The sequence below is a fragment of the Pundamilia nyererei genome, unplaced genomic scaffold (assembly GCF_000239375.1).
Source record: "Pundamilia nyererei isolate P.nyererei 1_Seehausen unplaced genomic scaffold, PunNye1.0 scaffold00005, whole genome shotgun sequence".
NCBI lineage: Eukaryota > Metazoa > Chordata > Actinopteri > Cichliformes > Cichlidae > Pundamilia > Pundamilia nyererei.
Window position 1 is genome coordinate 7,168,923 of NW_005187406.1, and position 14,307 is coordinate 7,183,229.

The 14,307-nt window shown below is 38.2% G+C and overlaps 3 protein-coding genes across 4 annotated transcripts in view; all 3 read left to right on the top strand.

The window, feature by feature from the left end:
• The first annotated feature begins 918 nt into the window (after positions 1–918).
• On the top strand, positions 919–4,696 carry rsph1 (radial spoke head component 1). Of its 2 annotated transcripts, none has more exons than XM_005721913.2 (7): positions 919–1,057; positions 1,150–1,263; positions 1,554–1,659; positions 1,812–1,902; positions 2,205–2,340; positions 3,320–3,391; positions 4,348–4,696. In XM_005721913.2, the coding sequence occupies exons 1-7, from the start codon at positions 1,007–1,009 to the stop codon at positions 4,444–4,446; spliced, it is 669 nt and encodes a 222-aa protein (XP_005721970.1). In that variant the 5' UTR covers positions 919–1,006; the 3' UTR covers positions 4,447–4,696. The 2 variants fall into 2 exon arrangements, with proteins under 2 accessions (XP_005721970.1, XP_005721969.1); XM_005721912.2 differs by having other exon boundaries at positions 4,371–4,696.
• A 1,490-nt stretch (positions 4,697–6,186) lies between these two features.
• adprm (ADP-ribose/CDP-alcohol diphosphatase, manganese-dependent) lies at positions 6,187–8,996 on the top strand. Its single transcript, XM_005721914.1, has 3 exons — positions 6,187–7,030; positions 7,365–7,487; positions 8,123–8,996. Exons 1-3 carry the CDS (start codon positions 6,457–6,459, stop codon positions 8,440–8,442), a joined length of 1,017 nt encoding a protein of 338 aa, XP_005721971.1. The 5' UTR covers positions 6,187–6,456; the 3' UTR covers positions 8,443–8,996.
• A 1,462-nt stretch (positions 8,997–10,458) lies between these two features.
• Positions 10,459–14,307, top strand: part of map2k4b (mitogen-activated protein kinase kinase 4b) — a 12,162-nt gene continuing 8,313 nt past the window's right edge. Inside the window, exons 1-2 of the mRNA XM_013913053.1 lie at positions 10,459–10,720; positions 12,869–12,904. Of these exons, the coding sequence (XP_013768507.1) occupies positions 10,609–10,720; positions 12,869–12,904 (148 nt within the window). The 5' untranslated portion in view covers positions 10,459–10,608. The remainder of the gene's footprint in view (positions 10,721–12,868; positions 12,905–14,307) is intronic.

Below are 14,307 nucleotides of genomic sequence, written 5' to 3' on the forward strand. Positions count from 1 at the left end.
AGTACTTTAGAAAATTAGTAATCAGTAAAGCAACGGGATTGCTTTTGGGGGGAAGTAATCGGTAATTAGTTACTGATTACTTTTTCAAGTAACTTGACCAACACTGGTAGTTTGTAATACCTCATACCCTTCCACTGAGATTATTGTTGACGAATAGCTTTCAGTGCAGTAGCTCTCACATGCTGTGTCAAGCCCCTTTTCTGTCACTTTACAACATGACTGTCACACACTGTTGATGTTCTGTAGTTTTTTAGGCCTGCCACTTCTTCTTTCGTCCAGTTTTTAAGGTATATTTGTTGGCTAATAGCCCCTTGGGAATTACCTTGCTCATACAAAAATACTATATATATCTGTCAAGGTGTGATCTTTGACATTTTTCATAGATTCAATTAAATGGGTCCCAGTCATGTATTTTTGCCACAAGTAACAAAGTACCTGAATACATCATTTAAAAATGGTTCTTTGCGAAGTTATCTGTTAACTGACTTGAAAACTCTTCAAACCAATTAAAGGAAGAAAGTCCAATCCTGTGGAATTAAAATATAAAGAAATAAGGGGTGGCTCACCATGTTTACTGCTAGAATAACACCCTCCAAAATAGACTGAACTACATTGAATACACTCGTTGCTTTTCATTATGGAGAAGTGGGGAACTTGGCTTTAAAGTTTAATAGAGTAGAGATAAAAAGCTACTATCACATTTTAAAAAAACCCATAGTAACTTACAACGTATTCTCCAAAATAAACATTTTTAGCTTGGAAAAAAAATCGGAGTCAGACGGGCGCCCTCTTGTGGCTGCGTCCGTCCAGTACACAAATGAACATCAATACTGCGCAAGAGTCTTCTCAGGCAAGAGCGCGCCTGGGTCTTTAGCTCGCGTGACCGACGGTTGTCATAGCAACTGTAAACTAGTAGGCTAAAAGAGCAGGTGCAGGATTTTCCCCGTTTTTGGCGCTTCTGTTTCAACTAAAACTACAACACAGTCGTTCAGAAACTGACAGAAACATGTCGGACGTAGGATCTGAGGAGTTCGAGGATGAACAAAATAAACTCGGGGTGAGAGAATATAATTATCGTGTTAAGTTTGTTTGCTGCCGACGATGAACTAAAGCTAATGGTAAAACCCTATTTTGTTTTTACCCGAGCAGGAGTATGAAGGAGGCAGAAACGAAGCTGGAGAAAGGCACGGATTCGGGAAAGCTATTCTGCCCAACGGAGACATTTATCAGGGAGACTATCAGAACGGGAGAAGACACGGACAGGTAGGACGTTTGAGCTGGACCCCTGCAGTCCAAAGCACAGAACATTCTGCATGTATGTGCATATCAGCACATAAAGACATTATCCTTTAGATATAGAAAAAGCTGCTAAATTAGACAACAGTGTGGACAGTGCGTGAGAACATTAAGCAGTTTAAAGCAGTCTTACCCTCTAATTACAATTTTATTTAAATATTTAGTCCCAAAGAAAATTCTTAATATTTCACGCTTTTCCCTGATGCTACTCAGGTAAGGACTAATATATATTTAAATATAACTGCTTTCTCCACTAGGGGACATATCGCTTCAAGAATGGGGCGAGATATGTAGGGAACTACCAGCAGAACATGAAACATGGACAGGGAACCTTCTACTATCCCGATGGGTCCAAATATGAAGGTATAACAAATGTGCTTTACATGAGTGTGTTGTGTACTTCTACCAATCAAAATTATTTTTATACAGTCCTGAGAAAGTTTTTAAAGCCAGCTGAAGCTCTGATGTTGGTTTCTGTAAGCAAAACTCTTACTACTGCCTCTTCTGACTGCCAGGGTCGTGGGTTGAGGGTATGAGACAAGGTCACGGTGTCTACACCTACCCCAACAAAGACACCTATGATGGAGAGTGGCTGCAAAATTTGAGGTATGTCACAAGAAATGCAATCACAATTGCTTGTAACAACTTGTAATGCCAGAAGGAGTCAGGGTTTATATTATATATACACTTTTTTATGTTTAGATAATTTACTTTGATTCAACAGTATTAATACTCTAGAGAGCAGGACTTTTTTCATGTTGAAATGTAGTCCCAGAAATGCTGTCACATGTCTTTAACTTCTGAGATGTTTGAACTTTTTTTTGCACCAACATGCTTTTACTTTGAAGTTAGCTGTAACTAGATATGTTAAAAGCTCCTTGAATCTTTGCTGTTTTTGTGATTTCCAGGCACGGACAGGGCATTTACCACTACCAAGAAACTGGCTCTAAGTTCAAGGGCACTTGGGTGAACGGCAAGATGGAGTCAGCTGGAGAGTACCTCCATACTAACCACAGATTCATGGGCAACTTTATCAACAACTATGTAAGTTTTATTTTTATAACATTCTCACAAATTGGTCAGTGATCGATCAAAATACTGAATATGTTTTAATGCAGCCTGTGCATGGTGTGAAAAGTGACAATAGCCAAAATGATTATCATGATTTTTGTGATCACTGTTAAGTTATGTGTTATTTGTCATCACTATTCATTGTTTTTAGTGACATAAATGTTTTTATGACACCGTCCTCCTTATTCCCCTAAATTCAGAGCATCGTTCACTCTTTTCATTGCACCTGTGTGTATATTTACCGTATGTGAGGGGACGACATCATTTGTCCAGTGAGTTAACCATTTTCCTGGAGGCTTCATTAGTCACCGTGCTTTGTGGGGATTTTAGTTAGTTTTTTTAGTTAGTTAGTCGGTTTGATGGACTGTACTCTTTTACTGTACTTCTATTTAGCAGAATTAGATTAATATATGTATGTATGTATATATATATATAAACTATTAAATTATGGTGTGCTTTAGCTATAGTAAATTATCTCCAGCTATCTCCATGATTTAACCGTTCTATAGAGTTTGAAGTATGTTTTAATGCAGAACATTTGTACTTCAGCGTAAGTCTAATTTTACAGAATGTATGTATACTGTAGCATTATTACTTTGATATAAGTAGAGGCTTTAGGATAGGTGCGTCTTCTATAGAGCCCTCAGAATCGCTTCATTCATCACATAATCAAAAGGTCAAAGTGTTGTAAAAAGAATTTTTAAGGAAAAACAAAAAACTCATTTTTCTGTTTTTAACCACAAAGAAAGTTACATTATGCGGCTCCATTCTTGCCTTGTGTATTGTTTTGTTTAGTTTTTTGCCCCACTGTTCCAAAATGACATAGATTGGTGTTTTCAGTGTCAATCAACAGAAACAACAATCAGTTCTTATATCATTGTGGTCTGTGTCATTGTAAATGAGGATGAGTCTGTGCCTCTCTCCCTTATTATCTTCGGTTTTAATTTTGTAGCCGCTTGGCCCGGGGAAGTATGTGTTTGACATCGGCTGTGAGCAGCATGGAGAATACCAGAAAGCAGAGCAGGTAAATCCACTCGATTCACTTGAACAGAAACACGGTGATGTTAAATATTTGCCCCCTTCCTGAGCTACTATTTTTTTTCACACATTCAGATCATCGAACAAGTATCAGACAAAGCTAGCCCACATACCAACAAAATGCACTTTTTTAATGATTTCATTTATTAAGGGGAAAAAAGTCACGAGATAGAGCATTAAGGTCAGCTGATCACAGCTTCTGGTTGTTCTGAGACGCAGACTAAAGGCGATCGTGGCTCAAGAGTTGGCAGTTCGTCTTGTAATCGGAAGGCTGGTGGTTCGAGCCCCGACTTGGACAGTCTTGGTTGTCGTGTCCTTGGGCAAGACACTTCACCTACTGGTGTTGGCCAGAGTGGCCGATCAGTCTGGCCCAGAGCAGCTGTGGCTACAACTGTAGCTGCCTCCACCAGTGTGTGAGAGTGAATGAATTGTAAAAGCACTTTGAGGGACTCGAAAAGCGCTATATAAATGCAATCCATTATTATTAAAGCACAGAGGAGATCAGGCCTTTGCTGTAGTTGCACATACACTTTTGAACAGTCTGTCTCTTCAAATCAGGACCTCACCAACACTTCTTTAAATTGTCTTTAAAACCTGCTTGAAGAAGCATATTTACATGCTTGCATTTAAATGTGAATTAGTTTTTGATACTTTTCTTTCACTTTGTTTTTTGTTTGTTTTGTTCTTTCTGGTTTGCTCTGAGTTATTATTTTTAGTCATACAGAAATTTGGTCAGCCCTTGTTGTTTTTAAATCTGCTTATAATCAAATTGACTTGAGTGGCTGTGTGCTGGCTGCAGATGTGCCTTGTGTTTGCAGATGTTGTCATGCTCAGCTCACTCTACAGATAGTCATGCTGCTATTTGTGGAAACACAGAAATATGTCTGCATTCTGACTGAATTACATGCCAAAGTGTGTTCTTAGAGCATTTTCTATCTGTAGGATTCATCCTGTCCTCTCTCCAGCCTTTGCAGGACAGAGCTGAGGGTGAGTGGGATGCCACTGTCCTCAAATGGATTCCCAAATGTGTCACAGGCCTAACAACAGAAACTCCTGGGAAAGAGACTTCAGGTGAAATTCAACAGTGACGTGCAAGCCATGATTGTAAAACTACTGTCTGATAGCAGAACCCCATACAGAAGGTTACTCTTGCAACCCTAGAGATTTTGAATTTGAAAACACTGAAAATGTTAAAACTTTAAAAAATGTTCAGTAAAAGGCTAAAATTTTTATAAATAATTGTCAATATACTTGTTTTAGGGCTACACAATTAATAAAAAGTTAATTTTGATAATGATTTTTGCATGGGCAAGCATGATTGATTGATACTTAAATGTATGCTTCACCAGTTAAAATGCAAAAGCAAAAGCAAATCAGTTGCTCCCTAAATCAGTGCTGGACCATCCGCTTGTGCAGATCATAGTTTTTCCCTGCACTTTCCTGGACTAATGTAGACGACTAACATTATGTTAAAAGAATTTAAAAATCACCAAAATTGAAATTTCCTTCACATTATGAGCTTGTGCCTCCAAGAGGATCACCTGGAACAGCCTTGTTGATTTTAATTTTGCATTAAGTTTTGGTATATATTTTTTTTTCTTGATGCAAATAAGGAAGACGAGTTTTATTTTGATGCGGACACAGATGTGAGCATGTGAAAGCAGTGCTAGAAATAATAAATAATAAATGAATAATCGGGACCAATAAAAATGAAGATGGCTTAACAAACCAAAGGGTGACATCATAAATCATCAAGAACATAGGTCCTTAGAATGGAAGGGGGTAATTTCATGTTTGTGACATTTCCGTTGTGGTAAGCAGATCAAAACTCAACTAAGGGGGCAGCGGTGGTGGAAGGTGTATTGATCCGTTATGCTGTTTAGTAAAAAGTACTAATACCTCACTGAAAATACATCACTGTTTGTAAAAGTCCTCAAATTGAGATTGTTTTAGCTTGATTTAAATTGACATAAAGGTTTGGCCATAAACCTCAATGAACTGAAACAACGCCGTAAAGAAGAGTGCTTCAGAAAGATGCAAGAGACTAATGACGTTATACAGAAATCACTTCAAGTTATTGCTGCTAAAAGGTGGTTTTACAAGCTGTTGAATCACAGGATGTATTTAATTTTTACAACTGCTTCTGTATTTTGGTGTACATTTGTTTAATAAACATTTACACTGTGTAATATATCATATGTTGTTGTTCATCTGAGGTATATTTACTAAGGACTTCCTCATCTATATAGCTTTCAGAAGAATATTTCATTTTTTTATTAATCTTTTGAGTATACTTGCAGTTCTGCTGAAAGACAGAACTGTTCTCTCTAACATTTAAAAGAAAAAAGAATACAAGTTTTTGTCTGTTGTCTTTGCTTTATACTATTTTAGATTAAACCTTCTCCTTCATTATAGTCTTATAGCTATGTCAATTTTGTTGAAAAACAAAACAAACAACACCCCCCAAACTACTGTATAGCCTTGTTGGAATAAATACCTGAGTGGAGGTAAGATGGAAAAGATGTTTTTGATTCATGCACTGTCAAGTGAAAGTTAGAGCAAAATTGTAAACATGCTGGGAACTCAAACACTATATATTTTAATACATTAATGGAGACCTTTGTTGCAGGGGTAGCATAGGTAAATGAATGTTTCTTTATATTCTCTATAAAATTAATACATTTGTCTTTAAATTTCTCTACAAATCTAGAAAAATAAACCAAAAGAAAAATGTAGTATTCTCACCTATGAAATAAAATATACAATTTATGAGTAGTTTATAAAGCCAGTTTCCACATTTTCACTTCACGTGTGCTGCGATGAGTCAGTTTCGCTTTCAGCATTATTTCGAAGGATGCCGGAAGTTGTTTTGTTGCCGTCAGTTTCGGTTACGCGCTGGCTGCTGCGCTGTCATTCTAGACAACGGAAGAAATTCTGGCAGGCAGTCAGCATGTGAGGGGGTGGACAGGATACCTGCGTGGAGTCGGTATTTTCATCTTCCTCGGTAGATATAAGGGGCGCACTCAAGCTGATCCGAAGACAACACCAAGAATGGACGACTGTCGTCAGCAAACGCTGCTGTTTACGTTCGGCGTGATAGCTGACATTCAGTACGCAGACATCGACGACGGCTACAATTACACTCGGACTCGTAGGCGATACTACCGAAGCGGTCTCCAGCTCTTGAGAAATGCTCGGAAAAGTTGGTCGGAATCAGCTGTCAAGCCAGCATTTATTCTCCAGCTGGGAGATATTATCGACGGCTTTAACAAGCCCAAGGACGCCTCGGAGCGCGCGCTGGACACCGTGCTGAGAGAGCTGAGCTCCTGCCCCGCGGAGGTGTATCATGTATGGGGAAACCACGAGTTTTATAACTTCAGCAGGAGCGCGCTGCTGCGTTCAAAGCTCAACAGCACGCTCCACACTGACAGGAGCATGAGCACTGCCCCGGCCGGCTCCGGCATATATGCTTACAGTTTCAGCCCTTTCCCCGGGTTTACATTTGTTGTCCTGGATGCCTATGATGTGAGCCTGCTGGGAAGAGAGAAGGCCAGTGAACAATATGTCGATGCTATGAATTTGATAAAGCAGTATAACAAAAACGAAGATCTCAACTGCCCTCCAGGTATGCTTTACTGATAATTACAACATTAATAAAACAAATGTAATTACATTAGCCCAGATATCAAGTAACAGGAATATGCATGTACACAGTACAACATGCAGTAATATGTATTTAGTTTATTTATCGCCTTCCTTAAACAACTGACAATTCTTAGATGAAAATGTAATTTATACCAGTGAAGGGATCCAGTAGGACAGTTATGTGTTTTAGTAGCATAATTTGTAAATGAGGACCAAAGGACAAAAAACAGGTTTTATGGATTTACACTTGTTATTGACTAAACTAGCTTGCGACCCACCAACTGAGTTGATGATGGTTTGTGTTTTTGTTTCAGCATTTAACAATCTCACGCAGAGATTCACAATGTTCAATGGTGGGTTCAGTAAGGACCAGCTGGACTGGTTAGACTCTCTTCTATCATCAGCTGATGAGAAACAAGAAAAGGTCACAATTGTCAGTAAGTAAAACTTTTAAATACGTTCACTGGACACCTTGCTAGTACAGGACCAAGATTTGCCTTAATTTCTCACAGCATAGGTGCTGAAACCTTCCTACGAGATTTCAGTCCATATTAAGATAAGAGCTTCATGCAGTTGCTGCAGCTTTGTCAGCAAAATGTCTGTGATGGGACTCTCCTGTTCCACCACATCCCGAAAGAGCTATATCTGAGTTCAGTAAACTAACTGGCATGTTCCAGAAAGTAGTTTGAGATGATTTGAGCTTTGTGACATGGCACATTATCTTGCATTATCTTCTACTGTCCAGTTTTAATGAGCTCATGCAAACTGGAGCCCTAGTTTCCTGCTCTTAGCAGGAATGGTTCCTGGTGTGGTCTTCTGCTGCTGCAGTCAGTTTCCTTGGTTCTAGGTTTGCAAACTGCATCCAGCACAGAACCAAGAGCATTGCTAACAAAACACCAGCCCTTTGCAAGCATCTGAACAAACAGCATGCTAACACAAAGGTAGCCAACAACCCAAAGTGAACGTATGCTGATCCCAGCTCAGCTTGATCAGAGCCTGATCTTCAACATTCCAGTGCTTCTAGTACAATTTAAAAGAACACATGTGTTTTTATTTTTCCTCCTTTATCCAGGTCACCTCCCCATCCACCCAGACTGCACAGACACCATTTGCCTCGCATGGAACTTTGAAGAGCTCCTGGCCGTCATACGCTCCCACACCAGTGTGGTGTGTTACATGGCGGGACACGCCCACGACGGTGGATACTGCCAAGACGAAGATACAGGAGTGCACCACCTGACGGTTGATGGGGTGATTGAGACACCACCTGACAGCAATGCATTCGCCACAGTCTCTGTATATGGAGACAGGATGGAGCTGAAAGGATACGGGAGTATCACAGATCGAGTGTTTCTGTTTCCATCCAGACAAAAGGACACATACTGTAATTAAAGAATCACAACTTTATCACTTCTGTCTTGAAAAAGAATTATTGAAGAATTATTTCTTGTGTGAGTCCAGTCCACCAGTTAGTTAGTGATACACCTAGGAACTAATTTAGAATTTTTTTGAAAGTGTCCTTTTGTGTTTAATCACACCTGGAGCTGTGATGGAACTGTTTGGATTTTGAGAAATGTTCTTCAGACTGGGAACTTGAAGGATGTTTCGCTGAGGAAGTGGGAATATTATGAGTACACCTTACAAGAAGATAGTGTTCTCGCTGCTTTCCACTTTACAGCACTGAGCTTTTTAAGTTATTTTCAAATGGAAAAACACTGACAAATTAGGAACTATTTAAGGGATTGTAATATGATAATATGAAAACAGCAGCATACTTTACAAATACAGTAGCTCAGATATTGTATTGACACTTATGTTGTTTTTTAATTTATGACAGCGTGTGAATGATAACACACCAAATTGGTGACAACACTTGATTGAAAGTGTTTGATTAAGACTGTATGAAATAAAGTGAAAATAAAAACCTATCTATGCTCAGTGGATACATTAAATGCTACTGTTTCTTGCATTGTGTGATGTGTTCAAGTTAGTGGTAAATTAAAAATTGAGACTTAAGTTATCCATCATGGGGTGGAGTTATATAAATATAATGATGTGATAGCAGGCTCCAGTGTATGGTATGGTATTTCCATATACATTGTCGATTACCTATTTAACCATCTCTTCCTTCACACTGAAAGCCTAAAGAGCCTGATGGTAGAACCAGTTCCATTGTGGAACAAGAGTACCACCTAGGGGAGAAAAAAACGACACTTTTATTGCAAAGCAAAGTTTTAATGTGTTTTTTGATTTGACTGCTGGTTCTACATATGCAGTTTTTACCCCTCAGATGTAAAAGGCTAAATCTACCCGACATGTTATGTAGCTACTCATTTTGGCCCTCATATTAATCCTGAAATTTTACCATGTACAGATGCGTACTAATACTTGTGTTTCTTCATTAGAGCAGTATTTCTTAAAATGGGATACTTTGGAGGACTGCGGCGGCACAAGGATTATTATTTTACGTTTTATAAATTTGCGTCATGCAGAGTGCCTAAATTATTAATAAATTAGTTTGTTTAATAAGAAAATCGAAGTTAACATGTTTTATAAGTTCTGTATTTGTTATAAGCTCTCCCCAAAGGAGAAAGTAACACATGCAATCAAAATGAAGGAGCCAGTTTCCCATACTGATCACCGATGATTTGTGGTTAACATGTAGCAGCAGTCCAGAAACAGAAAAAGTAGAGGTGCATTTGTTTTACAAAAAAGGGATGAGAAAAAAGCTTGACCACTACATTTGCCTCACTGCCACAAACACAAGCCCTTGTTTCTTGAGTATCTCATCATAAATACTCAATTTGGCGTAACCATTGTCTCTGTTGTTTTGGTATAAATGTAGTTATGGAGTTGAACTCCAGTTATGGAGTGTAGCATTTTTAGCTTAGACTGTAATAACACTGGCAGACTTACCGGTGAGGTTGGAGTGCTAGTTAGCAGCTACTGCTAATTAGCAGGCTACATTCAAAGCACCGATACATATACACATATGTTAATTTGTGCTAAGCAACAGACTAATAAAACACCAGAATTTCTTTTACCAAAAATGAAGCATAAACTTCCTGGACAGAAATTTGCGTAACATTTCAAAGGCTGTTTGACATATTATGTGATCCTTGATTATCTTTGATGAGCTGACACATCTAACAGTGTAAATCCAACTATAAAAATCTGAGTAAAATATATTACAAATTAAAAAAGGAAGCTTCATTATTCAACACGAAATAAAAAATGTAATACATTAGATCGTCTTTTGTCCATCATATTGTGTTAAATCGCTTAGAATATAAAACAAAAGTATAGAATTGAGTCGATACAAACTAGCCAGAATGTAGAATATGTTATATACATTTGTTATTTATGCAGGTCAAACGTTCAACTGTGAAGTCGTGATTTGCTATTTCCGATTGTCCATAAAAGCAGCAACAGCAGAGACGTGGCCGTCGTTGCGGCTGTTGCGTTCAAGTGGCGCAGTGTCCCGTCTGGAGGCAGAGCGGGCGAAGTTTCACTCTCTGCATTGCAGCCTGAGCGCTGCTGCTGGAATTCAACACAACAATGGCGACTCCCAGTCCTAACAGCAACTCCACTAGCTCTAGCAACAACAGCAACATCGTAGGATCAACGTCGCACCAACTCCACCAGCAAACACAGAGCAGCAGCATGCAAGGTAGGCGAGAACTGGCTCCAGTTCACAGTTTCATATTTCTACTGGGGACATAAGAGTTTGTAGGAAAGGGTAGCCTTTAGCTTCCTAAAAGCAGAAACACTGTAGCCAAGAGAAACCCAATAAGTAAGTCTTTTCGGTCAGAACTTTCAAAATAAATTATGTTACGCGGCCCATGTCTGGAAACGTGACCAATTTAATGCATCTGTTGCAGATGCTCCGCTTATGTTAATGCAAAATGCACACTTTTGCTAAAACAAGCCAAAATAGTGGCCGAACCGCCTTTTCTTTGAGTAAGGTCAATCTGTGCACCTATTTGGTTAATCATAATTAAAATTAAAATGAGCAGTTAGTGACAAGCATCACACATGTAAGTTTTTACATGTTAAATCAGATTTAAAAAAATATTCACACCATGTAGTTGATTAGCCTAAGCTAATCAAAGGCTTTACTGTAGGATCTGAGTAATTGTCTGTTGACAAGCAGCGCTTTTACTTTGACGTCTGACTTGTGAGACTTCCGCTAATTCTGTCTTTCTGCGCTTAGCTTCATCTCCATCTCCCTGAAACTGCACTGCTGCTAGGCTAGCAATAATGCACAAGCTTCAGTTTAATTGTTGTACCAACGGGCCTGTAATGGCATAGTCAAGTGTTTTCATTCCTGAAGTTTGAATCGTACATCTCGACTCTACCTTAAAAGTATTACGTTGTTTAAAAAAAAATGAGTTCTCCAACTATTTTAACTTTTTCGCCTTTGTTATTAGCAGAGGGCTGCTACAAGTAGCCTCAAGGCCTACACTGAAGTGTACTTCTGTCCCCGGTCAGGCCACTGTTTCAGTGCTTGGCTCCGAGTAGCAAAGAAATGATGGAGCTAATAAAGTTAAAGTTGGGGCTATCAATTCTATTAAGTGTCAACATTAAATTCTGTTGGCTTCAGGCCATACATAACGTTACGTGTCTTCCTTGTGTTGCTAACGGTAGTTCTGTCGGTGGTTTCATAACGTGTTGACACAAATCACCTCGATTTGTAAAATAAATTTAAAGTCTAAGCCTTTATATTTGTTAAGTGTACATCTCTATCTAGTTAATGCCTCTGAGCGCACACTGTCATCTCTTATCGGACAGGCAGACCTCGTGACAAAACCTGTAGTCAGCTAAGATTTGTTTTAGTGAGGTCAAACATTTTAATAATGTGCTGTGAGGAACAGAAACGTCTACTGAAACTTAATACATAAAATCAAATTTTCTTATTCTACATTAATCCACTGGGCATATAAAAGAGGATGATCGCAAGAGAGTCCTCAACGAATAGGAATAAAATCGCCAAAATAATTATTAACACTTGACAAAAATACTTAACTAAAAAAGGGAGACAACGTATTAGTTTAGTTTTTGCGAATGCAATATCGACATTATGTTAAAATTGAAGTAACAAACAGAACTTTTGTCCGTAGGGTTTTTCTTACAGGAAAAGCACCTTCTTTGACCTGAGGGTTTAGGCCTTGTCTTGCTTACTTCTGTTTACAAATTAGAATTATATTTCAGAAGCAAAGATAAATCACCACAGAAACCTTTGAATGTGTGTAAGGAGCGGTTGAAGGTAACTGCTGTCAGGAGTAAAGTTGCTCCTGGTGCTGTGGTATATGGAAGACTAACACCCCCCATATAAGTGTAATTACAATAGGAGGGGGGGGGGAAGTCAATTTTTGGGCTACAGCTCCATAGGATGCTATTTGTTCTGACTTGCTTGTCACCCCCTATGAAACCCTAAGTCCTCAGAGTAAGAGTTCTCCGCTATAGTTGAAATTCTGCAGATATACAGGGAGTCATGTAGTGACAGCTGATGGGTGTTTTGGGGGGTTAAATAGAATTCCTATTGTCATTCATAAACCTTGATTACACACACATGTAAAGTGCTTCACATACATTAAGCTGTGTTTTCTTCCAAGAGTTGTCATTTCATTGGAAAAAGCCAGCAGAGCAGGTTAGACAGACTTACATGTAATAATGGATGTGCTCATAGTATATCAGAAAGGCTTTACTCTGGATTTTATTGATTATTAAGCGCCTAATCTTAAGCCTCAACAGCCATATCTGACTTTGTAATTTCTTGCTCTGTGGCAGTATCAAATGTTTTATCTAAACCTTGCAGAAACCAACACCTGCTGGAGATGTCAAAATGAAACAGGTATTCAAACTTATTTTATAAGGTTTTAGTCTGATTTGGGGAAATTTCGTTTTTTGTTGAGTTGAAAAATTTTTTTTTATTATTATTATTTTTTTAAATTTTTAGGGCCAATCTTGGCAAAGGAATTTATTGAAATGTCCCCATCGCTTCCCTCTGTTGGTCTTTTTCTTTTGTTCGCATAAAGTTATTTTGTTTTCCATTTTTTCCATTTTTGTAATACCTGTAATTGTATCATCTTTTTTTCTGCATGTTTTCAACTGAGTTTCTATGCTAGAATGACCTGATGTAGACAGACCCCATTTGATGAGACACTGTTAAGTGTGATTTCCATTGTATGAAAGGTATACCAGCTTGGCTGTTGAAGTGGCACATGGCAGTTTTTAGTGGCTGGCCACTGTGAAACTGTGGTGTTCTGCTAAGCCAACAAAAAGAGAATATCAGTCTTGTTCCACTGGCAAATACCAGTCATCACTAGTGTGTTCATAGTATTTTACTACTGTCTGTTTATAAAGCTAACAAACATCGTAGCTTTTAGTATTAGTTTTATTTACCTCCACCCCACTCCCCATTGTGAGTAAATTCAACAGTTGCATGTAATTAACTTTATTACCAAGAATTTGCAGCATGAAATATATTTTTGTAATACAAACTGTTTTTGTTTGGGGTTTGTTTTTTTGTTTTTTTTGCTAAGACTGTTTTATCAGCTAGCTTTAACGTGTAGCCCTTTGTTTTATTTTTTTTCCCCACAAAAATGTAATTTTCTAAGATATTAGTTTATATACTTACATTTAAGGTACAATGGCAAACAGTGACATTGAGTTCGTTTTAATAAGCTGTATTTTGACTTTGTAGTGCTAAGCATACGTTAGCAAAAAGGGCTAATGCCAAACCAAGTATAGGAAACAATATAGTTTATTTTAATTTTACTGTCACTTTTTAATACAATCCACTTATTCTTCTATAGTACTTCATACACTGATGATACAGTATTCAACTTTAATAATAATCTTGGCAATATGGGAAAATTGAACCATTTGCTTTTTTGCCATATACTTTTAGTACTGCTAACAAGCTAGCAGCCAGCTAACCTAGCTTGGCACAACAATTGCTATCTATCTATTAGAGAGGTCACAGGAAGTAATTGCAAAAGCCTAAAACAGTTTTATATAGGCAGCAGTGACAAATACATGTAATTGATTATTGTTCTGGTGGTAGTATTTGCAAGTGGAACAGCAGAAAGTAGTGCTATATGCACAGTGCCACAAGACTGGCAGAACATTTTCAAACGTTTTCAAAATTGAAAGTAAGATGGTACTGAAATGACTGTTAAAATTGAACTATTTTGCCAGTAATACAGCAAATACTACATCGGTTATATATGGCAGTGCACTGAGCAAGACCCA